Raw genomic sequence first — 17,424 nt, 5'->3', positions numbered from 1 at the left:
ATCATTTTCTGCCATTATACTGGTCTCCATTTCTGGATCCAGCTTATTTAGCAGGATGTTTTGGGCCAGTTTTATGATAATCCTTTTCTCTATGCCTATCCTCATATTTGTTTTCTCCCTCAGGTATTAACCAAAATCAGTGGGTCCCATTGTCTAGTTCTTGTTGGTTCATACTGGCTTGCTCAACCAAAGTTTTTACTATTCTGTTGGTTATCTCAGAAGGATTGTTTTTCCATTACTGCTTTGGAAATGTCTTCTCAGCCAGTCTTGAATGTTCATCTTCCACAATGATATTTGTTGTCTACAGCTTCGTGGATTCCTGTTATGTGGTCCATTATTATAGTTGCCAGATTCTTTTCTTGAGTAGTCCATAAGTTGTTACATTTTTACCTATGTTCCTCCCTAGCAGTTTACCAATCACACTGGTCTACTTTTGTGGTTTGTGCCAGAGGAATTTGGTTTCTTGTCTTATGCCAAATCCTCCACAGCTTGTTTCATTTTTCATGTATTTATTTCATGAGAAAGGCTTGACTACTACTTCTACTGCAAGCTTCAGGTCTGCCCTCTCTGCCACTTTTTGTTACCATTGAAGCATATATGCCTCTCATTTTCACTTTTCAAAACTGTTTTTTTTTTTAGCTATTCATATATGTCAACCACAAGTGCCTAGATATTGTCCTCAGTGGGATCTAATTCTGGTCTTAAGTTACCTAGCATTTTATCCTTTTGAACACTTCCCAATGTATTTACTATAACATCTTTCTCTGAAGATGTATTTTCTTTTGTTACATGTTTTATGGATGAGAAGATCAAAAGTATTTGCCATTGATGCTTCTCATGCTCTTTTCTTCTTGGAAGGTTCTGTATTTATATTCTCATATGCCTTCTTAACTAAGACTTGAGTGGCAAGAGGGGATCAAAGCTGTTTTTCTATTACGTTACCAGAACTTTTCACTGCTATCTAACACAAATGGAACATTTTCATGGGATTTGACACAGGTTATTTATTTCTTTTGCCAAACCTCAATCCATGGATGTTGTTCCATCCACATTGCAATTGATCCATTTCGTTTATCGTGATGTTTCTGAACACCTTCAGCATTTGGTTACATCTCGTCAAATTTGCCAATTGGCTATGTCTTAGGCCTTCTGGTCTCAGAACCCTTTACAGAATATCTTGTAGGCCAGCATGTGGATGAATCCAAATACATTTTTGTAATTTTATCTTCTCAACATTGTTACCTGTGGTTATTCTCCAGATTCGATGGAATCCATAACAGGTTTTTTTTCTGTTTTTTTTTTCTGTCCAACACTTGTTGTTCTCTGTTTTCAGGGTGTATAGGCTTGTGAATGATTTGACTTCACAAACATAAATATTCAAAATAACATCCAATACAGTGTCCTATTCTGTGGGGTTTCTGTATTTATATGAATTTGTCAAGTCAAGACTCATGTTTTTTTTAACCTCAATGTTTGTCCTTGACACAATTCCACCCTCTATGTTAGGGCTCTATGAGAGGATGTTACCTTTTGGAAGTGAAGTAAGGGTGTCATCTGGTGGCTGCTGCAGCATGAACCTTTCCCATCTCTGAATATGTCTAAGTAGCATTGGAGTCTCCACTACAACCAGGATGAGGGTGTGGTGGTCCTCACACCGTTAAGCCCATCCTTGGGACTGCTTCAGTCTTTCTTCAGTTCTCAAAGTGCCACATAATTTGGCAAGTTGTACGATCCCAGGTCACTTTCAATATAGAGGGGCTACTGCTTCTTGAGTATGTCTTTTCACAATATGTTTTGGTAGTTCCTTTGAAAACCTTCCATTGAAGGAGTAAAACACAATATTCCTCCTACTTGTTTATGCCATCACTTGTGTTCTATTGTTTATTCCACAGGTTCAATACAGTATTACTGCTCACAAAACCAACCCCTTTATCTGAATTAAAGGGTGTCATGGGCAAAGAGGTACCCTGCTGAGAAAAATGCCTTATTTTCTGATTGTCCTTTAAGCCCAGCCTTTTTCGAAGGCTTGTCTACTCCACTCATTCTTCCTCAAATCCTATCTATGTAATATTTTTTGATTCTGGATTCAACTCTGACTCTGCTTGGCTACATATTTCTTGTTGTCTATATTATTATCTTCCTGCCATGCAGCTTTTAGTTTTATACTTTTCTGTTTTGTTTCATGTTCATCAGTTCCAACCTTCTTTACAATGTCAATATTATGGCTTTCAGTATTTCAAAGGTGTGTTGAATTTAAATTTTTGAAAGTAAACTAAATTTCAAACAGACACATTCCTCTGAAATACCTTACCTCCTATTCCCAACAGCCAACTTTTTATCACAACTGCAACTTTCACTAAAATCTAAATTATGGTGAGAAAGCAGAGCTTCTGTAAGAACCCCTGACCTTTTGCAATAAATCACAGAAGGTGGGAGAGTGGAGAATTATGCAGAGATGAGGCATTCTTCACAATGTGTAAAGGACATTCAAAATTTTTGAGTTACATCTTTTGTCGACAGGACAAGTTCAATTTCAACAAGGAAAGGCTATCAATATTTCAGAGGTAAGTGTGTTTAAACTTCATTTGACTTCTAAAAATGTAAAAGATTCTATAAGTAAACATACACTGTAGTCAGACAAGCACATCAAAATACTCCCACAGCCATTAAAAAAGCTGGTAATATCAATGCAAGTTTCAAAATACGAATTTGCTGATCATATGCTACTGTCTATTTCAAAACTGCACAATATTACTAAAACTACTGAGCCAACAAACCTAGAGAAGTGTTGGGTTTTATTGTTGGAACCCCATTTTAACTTTTAGGTTAAACAGTTTGGATTCTGTTCCTAAGAGCTTTCACTATCCACTGATCAGTGTGCCTTCATGGAATAAAAAAACAACTGAAGTTTCAATAACCTAATCGAGAGATGCAGTAATTCTTCTAATCAAACAAATTTTTGTTTCTAGATGTACCATCCTCTGTAGGATGTTATTTAACACAGTATAAATCAGAAAAAATTTTAGTTTTATCAAACTAAGCCTTTTTTCTTAATAATTCTTAATGTGTTTTCTTTAGATAGTTAACACTATCATTCTGTAATCAATTTTTCTATTGATGAATGCATAATTTTTCATACTATTATGCAATAACAGTTATATCTATATGAAAATAATTTTTCAGACTATTATGCAATAACAGTTATATCTATATGAAAATAATTTTAAGATAATACACTGATACAACCAGTACTTCCTAATTCTTGGTAGCCTTTTTCATTAATGGTTTCTGGACACTCCATACCTCTCTACATAACTCTCTTGTGATGGGCTTGGTTGATTTGACCTAAATATTGACCCCAAATTGACCTTTAGATTTTTCATACTATAGCTTGTAATATGTTTTGTGTATTTTCACAAAATTTTACAAGCTGAGTAATCATTAAGTCTCTTGTAGATAAAAGTGTTTTCCATGAATATATGGAGTCAAAGTGTTGACTGCTCTGGGTGCAAAGTGATTTTCACGTTAAGATTAAAAATACTTTTCTTCATCTGAAAAATCTCAAACTTTGTGTAATCTTTAAAGTCTCCTAAATAAATTACCAATACTTTTTTCAGTAAAACTTGTTTATCCTAAATAGCTTTAAATTCATAACAGTATACATCTGTAGATATCTAAATGTTATTGTTTTATTGGCTTTTGAACCATGTCTAACTAATATTCACTGCACACAAGTTGTAAATCACTTGGTGAACTTGTAGTTCCCGTTACTCTATTGAATTATATAATGCACAAGCTACTCACCAGCTGCTCACGATTGTATCTTATGAAATTTTTTGAAAAGGTTTCTAATTTTTACATTTTAGTCACTTTTATAATAATAAATAAAAAATATACATGAAAAACAAGAAATATAATACTTACCAGGGTGTTCTTTTTTTTTTTTGCTGTCGATTGTTGATGAAACTTAACCATACTTTTTTATATTAATGGTACTACTGCATTAAATAATTTTTTACTTAATTAAATAATAACACACAAAAACCAGACAATCTCCTATAACTACCACAATTGTTTTTGGCTTTCTAACTATGCAACAAGAGCCATTAAAAATTCAGCTAAGCTTGTTGATGTGTTTCCCAAGGGAATAAAGTTTGAATTGGAAGCGAAATAGACAATTCTCTATAGAAAACAATGTAATACATTTGATAGATTAAAACTGTAACTTTCTAATGGTTATAAATAATATAGTATTAAACATCAGAGAAAACTATTGGCAATTTAGGAAAGAGAAAATGCGACATGTAGATGTAGCAAAAGGGTTCTGATTTTCTAGTTTATGGCTCTGTAACCAAATAAGATTGATGGCTATAAAAATTATGCTTTGCCTGAGTAATGAAAACATTATAATGAGTAATTTAAGTTAAATTTCTTACTTCGCAGAGGGGTGATAAATAAATTAGATAAGAGAGGATACCTAGAAAGCAAATGTCTCAATTCTCACACTTTAATGAAAATACTTCATTAAAAATTCTGATTTTTTTTTGTCTAAAAATGACTCTTTATGCTTAATGAAAGCTGGAAACATTTCGTGAAGGTACACAAAACATATTAGAAGTTATAGTATGGAAACTGTAAAGGTGAATTTTGGGTAATTCTTTAGGTTGATTCAACCAAGCCCATAGCAAGAGTTAATATTGCCTTATAAAATTAAGAAGTTAAAATTTGGTTTACAAGTTACATTGTGATGCCAAGTTTATCTGTATACCATGACAATAACGTACTTAATTAAATTTTAAATATGACTCAGTAAATCCTTGTGACATGCATACAAAAGGATGCCCACAGCGAGAGGGTTAACAGATGAAAGAATAAAACATATAAAATAGTAAGTCATCTATATTTACACAACAGGGCAATAGAGGCAAAAAATAAGTTACATATAAACAAACTCATCACTACCTGAAGTTGGGAGCTGATGCTAGCTCCAGTGCTAGACATGCCAAGTTTGTTGACAGATAGGATAACAGGAAAAAAATAGAAGTGATCTGAGCAATCAGGTTGAGGGATTCCATCAACAAAATTAACTGTAAGAGAATGTTAGGACAATAAAATTGATAAGTAAACCACAAAACCCAGCTTTCAGAACAACAGTTTATGATGACTTTACATTAAAAATCATAACTATACACAGGCAAGGATGAGAAAAAACAGTGACAACCTTTTCGAAGCATTATTTCATTAAATATTTTTCTTCATAAGAAATTACATATGTTTATCTGAACTTCTCTTGTAGTAGTCTCACTAAAGCAATAAGATTATTAAAAGCTAATCAATGTGCACAGGGGTGGTCCATTGAATCGATGCAATACTGAAGAATTAAAATTAACAATAACTTTGAACTAACTATATGTATCTTCATAAAATTTGGCAAGCTTTTAGTAAACATAAAAATTCTGCTATATACAAGAAAATCTGATTTTTTAATAAAGTATTTCTACTGAAGATGTGACAGAACTTATGAAGCCTTTACTGAGTCAGTCTGAATAAAAGATGATTTTCACAATAAGATTAAAAATACTTGTTTTCATCTTGCACTTTTCATATTTCATTTGCAACTTCTAAACTTACCTAAATGAATATCAAAAGATTTTTTCAGTAAAATTTTATAATTTATATTTTCTCTACATTAACTTTAATTGTAGCAAAAGTTGAAAAATATGAAATAAAATCAAAAATACATTTACATTTATTTTTCAAGAACAAGTACAGACTGTAACAATTCACATTTATTTTAATTTAATTTTAATGTTTTACTGCTATTTAAACTATATCTAACTAGTGTCACAAAACAATAAATCACCCAGTAAGAGATTAGTGCAAGTTACAGTAAGCGAAGTATTGAGTTAGATCATGTGAAAAGCAGCTCGTGTGCATTCCTTTCAGTGAAATTTTTTAGTTAATTTTTCTTACCTAACCTAATAAGTTTCTATTTTTCTAATTTTAGTTACTTTTGTTAAAAACTTATTACAATAGATAAAAAAATACACAAAAATATAACAAGGAATTTTACATTACTTTAGCCTTTAGACCTTTTGTGCATGTTTTAGTAAACTTATTAATGTAATTTCAATTATGTATTTTAGAATACAAAAAATACATCAATCACTAAATTGAAATGTCCAAAAATGACTATAGTTTGCTTGGCTTTCTAACTAATCTATAAACAGGTTAAAAAAATTCATTACTTCTCAGAGCAATGTTTTCAGCTCAAACCCATAAAACTCTCAGGGAGAATTATTGGCTTTCATAAATAAAACAAAACAGAAAATTGACTGATATACATAGTGCAGAACTTGCACTTTTTATTGGTTATAAATATGTCCAGTAGCAATATCAGAGAGAATTACAGACATCTGTAAAACATAGAGGATATGGGGGTGGCATGGCAATGTGGGTTGAACAAATAGTAGTATCTCAGTAACATAAAAAGAGGTTCAAACTTCATATTCTGGCTTATCAATATTTGTAGGATTTGTTTTTAATTCCTTGAATAATCTGAAACTCTTGCAAGTGAGAAGAAAAAATCTATAAATGCCAAACAACTTTGAGGTGCAAATTGAGAATCTGTTTAAATATTTCCCTTTGAAATCAAGAAATTTAAACTTAAATAATATAAACAATTGGAATTATAAACTTTGTTTTGATATCAAGCTTACTAATATACATCTATATAAATATAATAGTACTCTCTGTTGTATGTCCATGATAAGATACATACGAATTTGCAGTTTTTGATTTTGTGATTTTCATGGGCATTTTTGCAGTTTTTTTAACCACTACTTTGCCCCATGTTCATGGATATTCACCAAATTTGGCATGAAGGTTTGTTGGGTCCATGTGGAGATACATGAAAATTTTTGATATTACATTTTGTTTTTTGCAGTTTTTATGGTCATTTTTGTATTTTTTTTACAATTACATATAATGGAAGCAACTTTTCACGTCCTAAGATAACCTTTCATTAATCACGAATTTACATACATTCCATGATATAATTAGATTTTGAACGTAAATCTTCAAAAAAGGTCATGACGTGCACTTTGACAACTTGTATCCTCTGGGTTAAAGGAAGTATCATTTTTAATAATGTTTTTACATAATTACAAAACTTCTAAAATAAAAGGTAACTAAAAAAACCTCTTGTTTACTCATCTATCCCACCACTTTTGTCATGAAAATGTCTGAGAATGTATTCCTCTCAGTTCAACTAGGTTAAAAAAAAACACCTAATCCATGACCAGTTTTCAGCTTTACAAATCTTCATACATCCAGCTAGATTAATGGTAAGTGACGTCACTCAATGGATCTTTATATGATTATAGGTTGGGAAGTTTGTTTGATATGGAATTTGGTTAAATTTTGTTTCTTTTTCTTTCATTTTAAACCCTAAAAACTTCAAAATAGAGAAAACACAAATCTCAGAAACAGTTGGTATCTCTCAAGCTCCTATAGTGCATAAGCAGAATATATGCTTTCTATCTCCTTGCATTAATATAAGAATTGTTACAATTTGTTATCTGTCCCGATATGTGCAGTTCCCACATATTATTTTGGTCAATAAAGTTAAGCTTCTTTTGCTTTAGCTACTTATTGTTATGGGTTATTCACCTAGAGTATCACATTTTGTTTTCCTATGGGAAATATAGTTGCAAGGTCACTTGTAGTATGTGAAGTTCTGGTATTTTATTGCAAATGACCACTCATGTGAGTAGTGTTAGTTACTCTGGATAAATATAACAATAATGATTTAAGTAACTAAAGTGAAATTTATTCAGACTGGAACACAGTCTTAAGAGATACTGTCTGGAACTAGAGATTACTGTGTTAGAATATCTTTAGAACTGACTCTCCAGCAGAGGCAACTTTCCATTATAACATGCAAAATAAATACTTTATCTGTGTTTTAAATAAACGGTGTTCATTGTGATTGTGCATTGGTGTTCAGTCTATCTTTATTTCTCATGAATTCAATTAGTCAGAGAGGATAAAATTATTTGGTAATAAATATCTTGACAAATCTTCTGTTATTAAGCGGACCTCTTTTGTCATTCTTAGGTGAAATCAGGTTTACCTGAAAATACCACTTTCCTTTGATATGAAAAAATATGAAGAATAAATTTCCTTACCATCAATCCAGGTGACCATAGAATAATATTTGATAAGGGTTAGAATGTTTTATTTTGCAGTTATAGAATAATAGGTATTTTGGAAAACACAAATAAGGAAAAACAATGAATATTTAATCAAATTAATACAGAGTAATGCATTTTGAAAAGTACAACTTCAAAAGAATTTTAATAATATTTTGAAAATAAAAATCTCATCTTTATATTGTCAGGATATAAAATATAAATAAAACTACAATTTGACTTTACTAACCTCTACTAAAACCCATGCCACTAAAACGGCAGCAACAGGGTTTCCTCCTCGGGTGGTGAACCGTACAATGGGTCGAAGCATAACTCCTAATCATCATGAAAATACCACTAGGTTCAATAAAAAGTAAAAACATTCATACCAGTCTTATGTTAACTGATACTTTCTTATTTTTATATCACTGTTGAAGTGAAAGACATCGTATTTTTCTGTATATATGACGTAGTGTACATCATATTCTTTGTCATCGTTTTAGAAATAATCTTTTATTGTTGCACTTGATGTTACTTATGTAATTCTTAGAATTACAATTACTGTGTGAAAACAAGATAATTTCAATATTCATATTCCTTTTACAGAATAATAGTTCTCGTTTTCTTAACTTTTATAATGACATTTTCATTATTTATATTTTAAAGTTCCATTTTACTTGTTTATCTAAAATATTTATATTTCTTATTATTATTTTGAATGTCATTTGGTATGAGCAATGAAATGCATAAAAAAAATTGTTCATTTTGTTACAAAGAAATTTTAAATGACTAATTTCAACCAGAATGACTTTTTTAAATGCAATTCACAATGTTAAAAGTTTCGTTACCTAAAAATGTATTTCAGATAGATACTTACCTCTCTATGCCACTATTACCTTGTTCATGACTGCCATGGAATTTCCTGCACATGCCACAAGCCTTGAACAAATTCCCACCTCCTTTATGTATCTAAATGTATTGCATTAGCCTAAGACATAAACATCACAATGCTATATATAGCCTTCCACCAGAAGGAGGGTGATACAACCTCCATGCTCAGTAATACCTGTGAGCATTAGCTCATTCTTGATGAGGCAAACAGAATCCACTGGAAGTGAAAAGGGAGGGTAGGATGTGGTACAGAAACGTAAGGTCTATCTGAAATAAATTTTCAGGTAGGGAAAATGTTAACTTCAGAAACGTTACTTACCTCTCTGCACCACTAAGAACTAAATTTCACATTGAAAATGGTGGATGGGCCAGTGCTGATCAAATACAAAGGTGAGCTCCTTTCTGAAAAAGTGACAGAAAGGGAATGCCCATGGGGTGTGACTTCCATGAGACCAGGTGTCAGATAATGGGAAACTGCATCCTTCTCAGGAAGGGAATACTTTTTGCCCAATTTATTATTAATTATTGATTTCCATTATAGAGAGAGTATAGCAAAGGAAATGAGGAAAAGTCAGTGCTGGTGGTAACATGTTAGAATGTGTAGTGTGGCTAATGCTTTAGGCTATTCTGTCTTGGTGAAATACATGAGATAGATAGTGTAACAAGTGGAGAGAGGAGGAGCCCTCACCTGCTTTTTGAGGCAAATCCAACCTCGTCTGGCTGGACATATCCACCAAAAACTGCTTAGGAAATATTATAATAAAATGTCCTGTTCTACACTTTCAGGTAGTACCCCAGCTCTACATCTGAGTGGGCCAAACTGATCTATAACCATGGCTAAGGCACCACTTGAAGGGTAAACTCTCCATATTGACATCCTCCAGAAAGGAGATGAGATCTGTCATGGTAAAAACAGGTGATGGCAGTTTCCACAAAAAGAGGTAGCTTGAGGAGGATAGCAGCAACAGCTCATACATGAAAAAAGATCTTTGAGATTGGTACAATCTTTCAACTAGAAAATAGAAGGGTTGAGACAAAATACTGGGGAAGTAATGGTTATCTCATAATCTATTAAAAGAACAGAGGAGGAGGAATATGCATGTACATGGACCACTGTCATCATCTGGAATTGGGTCCTCACCAAGAGATAGTGCAATGGGTTGCAACAACTAAAGACAGCAAATGCAAGCCAGGTGTAAGGGCAGGAATACACTTGATACTGTGTTTTTTGTTTGGAAAAGGTACATAAAAGGCCATGCCAATTGCACATACTGCAATGACAGTATTGCAGAAAACCCCATCTCAATGGCAGGTACTGAGCAAGAGAAGATGGGTTTAATACTTTCTGTTCATTCCCTCTCAATGCGGATTTTGGGTAAATATTCCCTATGAGGCAATCCTGGTCACTTGATGGGATCTGATGGCATCAAACATAAAGAATGTAATGGTTAGTATCTGATGTTATATTCAATCTGGTGTGTATTACTCTTCCTTTATTTTTTTGTGATAATTTTGCAATGTGTTGGGATGTGCACAAAAATAATGATACACACATGGATATACCATGAAATGTACAAATGACAGAGAGATGACTGAAAACTCAACAGGCAAAATTCAACACACTAGAGCCTCTGGGTAGACTGGCAAATGGCAACTGGAGGGAAACAAAACCTGAAGAACAAGATACTACCCAATGATGTAATTAATGGGAGAAGAATTTGTTAGGTGTAGTCAACATTCCAGCCTATAAGATATTCATTAAAGACTGGTGATGAAAAAGAGGCAAGAGAGGCTTTTATGTGTCAAATCTGGTGGGAGAAGACATAAAACAGTATATGGTCAGACTCATTCAAAGATGAGTATGCAAACTGGATGAGCTAGCAAACCCAACTAGTGGTTTCCATGAAAAGGGGTAGCCAAAGAAAGATAGCAACATACAGCTTATACAGGACATAAATAGTTCTCAGAATCTGCACATACAACAAGGAAAGAGTTAGAAGAAAACATCTGATTGCTCCTCTGAGTAACCCAACTCACTGCAAGAAAGGAGCAGTTTGGAAACAACATCAAACAGTGTCTATGATGAAGAAAAGTAAATGTCTAAGTTGTAAATATCTAAGCAATGATGACCACATGCAAGGAAGAGAAAAAATATGTCTTAAGAGACAAATGAAACAAGAAACCTGAAGACAAAGGCTCAATGATGGGTGTGCGTGTGTGCAGACAAAGGGTGCAATGGACAAAAATAAGCCTTGAAGAGGTCTGTGAGAACCAGATGAGAGTAATTATAGAGAAAGAGATTGGATCAATCCAGGCTGAGAGCATCAACAATGAATCTGGCAAAATGTTGAATTAAGGAAGGGGGGGGGGTGCAAAACCATTGACCACTGAAATGGGAAGAATTCATTGGAAAACTAGATAGTACAAAGACAACTCCATGGGATGTATCCTATACAGTTGAAACAAACGATCCAGTACCAGATTCAAAATCCATGGAATATGAGATGCTGCAAGGGGAATACAATGATCATAGGCACAATAAAGGAATTCTAGAGTGAGAAAGCAGAGGATCCAAGAGCATGTGCCTTTTGAGCAGTTGATGTAAGAAAGGACCATAAGATTGTCTCAGTGGATCAAAATGAGATGACAACAACAACCAAAAAAGTTGGCAAGTCTGATAAACCTTAGTCATTTCACAAAAGTTGATATGCATAGAATGTTCCTCTGTAAAGTGGGAGAGGAGGCATCAAGATACACCTCCCAACTGGAAAGAGAGGCATCAGTGTAGAGATTGCAAGTCAGGCTGGGAAACTGAGTGGAATACTTCAGCTTAATTAGGAGCAATTGTGCAACCATGACAGAGAGGTATTAGAGAAAGGTAGACACAAGAGTAGAAAATGTGGTTGCAAGACAAGTTCCAATTAGTCCCCAAGGACATATGCACACAACCGAGTGGAATCAGGGCTACCAGAGAAGCAAAAGTCCCCCAAAATGAGAGAACCTCTCGTGCAGGTAGAAAAGGAGAGAGAAGTGGCCTTGGACACTAAGATAACCATGGCATGAATATGCAGAGGAGAAAGTCGAGCCCACCCTGCACGAGAAATAATGGTAACTCCCTGGTGGACAAGATACTGGGTGAAAGAGAAAATGGAAGTGGAAAGTTCTATCAGCCAGTTCAGCTGAGGCCTCCTGAAGAAGAATAGAGGTAACAATCATTGAATCTAGTCAAGATTGGGCCAAACAGCCCAACCCTGTGGAAGAGGGGGATAGTGAACAGAATGGATTGAATGAGGAACAAGAGTTAGCTCAACGTGACTCTTGAGAATAGATAGCAGATAGAGGTGCTCATGGAATAGTGAGTAGAGGAACCAAGGAAACAATGGAAAATTGCTGGAGAGCAACCTTAGCCTGGAGAACCCACAAAAGACTCAGTTTGTAAAAAAAAAGGTTGTGACAAAGGCCATGGATATAAGAGGAAGGAACATGGACACTCAAATTGAAAGCAACCCCATAGAGGAGATCCCAAAAACAAGGAAAACACTTCAAAATAGAGACAACTGAGCAACAAATAGAAGACAAAGTGGCAAACACAGAAGATATCCTTATCATATCCATTAGGTTTGTGATGAAGAACTGCAGTAACGAGGTTAACGGTGGAGATAAAGCTATGGAGTAGGGTAAAAAAAAAAGAGAAAAGACAAAGATGAGCAGGAAACTGGAAAGAAAAAGACAGAGAAGGAGAAAGAGGAGCACCCCAAGTAGACAGAGAGGACACAAAGATTGAGGTTGAAGAAATATAAAAAGGCCATAGCAAAGTAGACACAAAGACAAGTAAGATAAGAAAGATGAGGAACAATGTGGAGTTGCGACAAAAGGAGCTTCATGAAGTAAAAACAACCAAAAGGTCATTATGATATACAGGTAAAAAAGACAGAATAACACATAGCTGATTTATGAGTGTAGCAAACAGAAAAAGATGTACCAGAAAAAGAAGAGCCAGAAACAAAGGCTGGAGGTGAAAGAGTTGGCCAAAATCATCCACAGGCAAGGCAAGCAGTACATGAGGCAATAAAAAAGAATGAAAAGTGACCTGAACTGGAGAAGAAGTAAGAAGGAAACCAACCACATGATGTATGATAATGGGATCATCATCAGTTAACTTATTGCCACACCATGGTTCAATACAACTCTATAAGATCATCCATGATGTCGATAGTATCTCATCATGGAGTAACATTTGAGACCTGTCATATGTAGGTATGTACTCTACTAAGTGAGCTAAAGGAATAACAACTGACTGTCAGTTCCATAAACAGACAAGGTGCCTTCTATTGTTGTTGAGTGAGTTAGAGAAAATGACTGAAAAGAAATATGTAGGCCTCAGGACTTTCTTTTTTTTTTTCAGAAATGTGGTGGCTAGAGAAAATGAAGTTGCATTTAGTTGGGTGGAGCAAAAATACAAAAGTAATGTAGCCCTAAATAAAGAATGGTAGTAGATCAAAGTGACCAGAAACTTACACAAAAAAACGTGTCTGAACTCGCACAGTGCCAGGGAAAGAAGGAGCCTATGTTTATTTGCTGGTGCTCACGGATTATTGTGCACAGAGTTGTGTAGCTCTCCTATTGGTGGAGGGCTAGAGCATTATGATGATAACGTTATAGGCTGGTGCAACACACATGAACACATATAGGGGAGGCAGTTTGTGGCATGCACAGGAAATAAAATGGCTGTTGCATGTAAAATAACAGCTCTTAGTGGCACAGGGAGGTAAGTAGCATTTCTGAAGAAAGATTTAGGCTGGTATTTTTTTTGTATGAAAAAATAGTTTAGTTCAGATAGATACACAAATGCAAAACATGAAAGTTTAAAATTATCACATAAATTTAATGTTTTCTTTACACAAATCAAAAACAATACTAACTAGAAACGAAACTGCAGCTAAAAAGTTCTTATCCTATACAACATGTAAGCTTCATACTAACCAAAAAGTTCATCTTTAGCAAGGGCTTCCAAAACTCTAGAAGATCCAATCAGATTACTTAAAGCTGCTGATAAAGTAGCAAAAAAAATTCCAACAGCAACAAATGGAGGTTGAAGATTGATATACTGCATGAACAAGTAATTGTTTCGCAGTAAAAAACTGTTAAGTAAAAAATCAGATATTTTACAGTCAATAAACAAACTACGGATTCTTCTAAGATGGAAAACCAAACTTTCTAAAACAATATTTACATTAAACATGACAGATAAACTTATGTGAAAACAAACCAGGTTAACAAAATTACAAATATAAGAAATGTTCCTAAAAGACAGAGTTACATTACAATATAAATTTTTTTTAGAAAACAAACAAACAAATAAAAAGCATGTAATTAACTAATTTTTAAGCACTGTTATAGATTAAAATTTACTTTTGTTTTCAAATCATTTAACTTTAAGGTAAATGTAGCAAATATTTATTCAGAAGAGAGATTCTAAAAGAGATGTATAAGAGAGTAGTTCATTTTACTTTATACACCTGCTAAGATAAAATGATGTAGGATTCATCATTCTGAGAATATGACATGATCTCTGAAGTGGGATGAAGAGTTATAAATAAATTCACAAATATATTCTAAGTGGTGATATTTGGTCAGTAAAGTAATATCCAACTGAAGCTCTCAAAATTCTAATTTGCATGAAACATTGATATTTTACTCTTCCAGTGAGAGCATCTGAAAGCAATCATTGTATGAACTTTGCATTTTGTTATTGTATATGCCTTCATCACCGAGCTGTTATCCAAATTTGTATGGAAATATCTAACACCTACCCTTCTCTGTCTATAAACAACTTCCACTATTAAATATTTCTTCACTCAACATGAATTTTACAGTTTGTCAGTTAACATTTATTCCTCATTTCTAGATATGCAATTTGTGGAAGAAATATGTGCTTTAAATAGTTTTGAAAATAAATCCAATGAGAGTGGCACTATATTTCAGTTAATATATTTATAGTTTTAATGACATAAAACTATATGTTTATCCATTTCTATTAAAATGTTTCTTGGATAATATCATAAAAAATGCAACATGACATGAAACAGTAATAAAATTTTAACTGTAATTTTAAGCCTTTGACTAGGTAGACGTATTATGCAACAAGTCAACAATATATATATATATCACAATGTCATCAATACAGAGAGCTAAAGTTATCAATACAGAGAGCTAAAAGTTATCAATACAGAGAGCTAAAAGTTATCAATACAGAGAGCTAAAAGTTATCAATACAAAGAGCTAAAAGTTATCAATACAAAGAGCTAAAAGTTATCAATACAGAGAGCTAAAAGTTATCAATACAGAGAGCTAAAAGTTATCAATACAGAGAGCTAAAAGTTATCAATACAGAGAGCTAAAAGTAACGTGTTCAGTGATGCCTAAGCATGTGTGTGTAATTTAGTGAACATATTACTGTAACCTTACAGGCAACATGCTAGATGTAATCATCAGCAATGTTCTAAAGCTCATCAAAGAAAGTCAGTACGAATAACAAAAAATGAAGTTTTGGTCTCTTTTTTTCATTTAATAAGCATTTTCCTTTGAATATGAATATAATATTCATAAAAAAAAGACCCATGCCTTAATAGTACCTTAAAAATATCTAGTACTGAATGATATGGGTTGAAATGGATCTTCACATATAATGCTTAATTTCTACTCACTAAAGTCAACAGACATCTCCAGCATCTTCTTTTCACTTACTTTGAACAGGTAAAAGCTGTGAAGAATACCAATAAAAGGTATGTAACAAAGGTGAATGCAGTTGCTGATAAAGTTCCACGGGGTATAGATTTGGCAGGTTCCTTTAAATCTCCTATTTATATAAAGTAGATGAAAGAAGAAAAAACTAAAATGTTATATCAAAATTATGTCTCCACATACCTGCTTATAATTGAAGCTGTCATGAGCCATGTTGATCGTATGGTAATTCATTTGGAAAATGCAAAACTATAGGAAATTATTTTATTGATATATATAAAAAAAATTCTTTTACTACAACTCAGAGATCAAATTTTCTATTCAATGTTAACAGATACATTATAATCACTGAACAAATAAGAAAATACCTCATTTGATTAAATGATATGACTTTTCCAAATAATCTTCCAACCCTATAACTTAGAGTCTCTATAATATAACTATACATTAAACAATGCTTGAATAATAATCCATGAAGTAACACAAGTACAGCTTAGTTCTGTAGAATGCTCCAATATAGTGTCAACAGCTGGCAATAAAGTCCTAGTATCTTATTTCATCATCAATTTAAATCACATTTTATATTTGAAATACTTTTTTTAAACTACTTTCACTCATATGTTTTTCAAAAACTATATCGTTTATTGCAGATTAAAACAAAGGCTCCAGAATATGTAAGGAAACAATGTGATAAACTATATTGCATATAAACATGTTCCTTAATTTAGTGAAATTTATATTTATAACTTATACTTATAACACATTTTTTCAATAAAAACAAAATCTGCAATTGCAGATGTAATAATTAATTACTGGTTTTGAAGTTAATATTTTCCTTACCAGAAAATGTTTTTCCAATAGATACTCACCTCTTTACACACACACATAGAATAGCTCGATTTTTCATGTCTGTCTATGAGACTCGCATGCCACTAGCCTTGAGCTAACTCCCACACAAAAAGCATGTTTAACATGAACTGCACTAGTGTATGATGACATCATTATGCAATGATAGCCCTCCACCAATAGGAAGGAATACAACCTCTTTGTGCAGTAGCTACTCTTAAGCATTACAATCAGAATAACTCTAGTTTTAGATGTGACAAGGAGAAAGTGCACTGGAAGTGAGGAAGACAGGTGGGAAGATGTACAGAGGTATCTATTGGAAATAGATTTTCAGGTAAGGAAAATGTTAACTTCTGAAATAATACCTCACCTCTTCACACATAAAAGCTAGAATCCCACATTGAAAAGATAAAGGGACTGGTGCAAACAATAAGCCTAGATGAGCTCCCTTCATAAAATGCCCAATGGGAAAGCCCATGAAGCATGACACCTGATAGCATGGGCTCCATAGGGGCACAACCGTGGGAGACCACATCTATCTTGGTCAGGGCATATTCTTTGCCCAGAAGGAAAGGAAAAAAGAGCCCCATCTGTTGCAGAGATGGGCAGAATTTTTTGCATGTCTAACTGGAGCACCTCCACACAAGTGGTTGGTAAGCCAAGAACTGTAGTGTACTTAGGGCGCAATCAGACTGTACAGTGTGTCTGACCTTGACTCAACTAAACAGAGAAAGAGACTGGGGAGATGAAC

The 17,424-nt window shown here is 33.6% G+C and overlaps 1 protein-coding gene across 1 annotated transcript in view; it reads right to left on the bottom strand.

The window, feature by feature from the left end:
- LOC106460662 (solute carrier family 12 member 9-like) overlaps window positions 1–17,424 on the bottom strand; it is a 95,151-nt gene that overhangs the window by 20,840 nt on the left and 56,887 nt on the right. The window contains 4 exon segments of the mRNA XM_013920388.2: window positions 4,963–5,087; window positions 8,443–8,528; window positions 14,067–14,224; window positions 15,831–15,942. Coding sequence (XP_013775842.2) covers window positions 4,963–5,087; window positions 8,443–8,528; window positions 14,067–14,224; window positions 15,831–15,942 — 481 coding nt within the window.

Source organism: Limulus polyphemus, unplaced genomic scaffold (genome assembly GCF_000517525.1).
Source record: "Limulus polyphemus unplaced genomic scaffold, Limulus_polyphemus-2.1.2 Scaffold812, whole genome shotgun sequence".
NCBI lineage: Eukaryota > Metazoa > Arthropoda > Merostomata > Xiphosura > Limulidae > Limulus > Limulus polyphemus.
The sequence above is the reverse complement of the archived record's forward strand: the minus strand, read 5'-3'. Positions and strand labels throughout refer to the sequence as shown.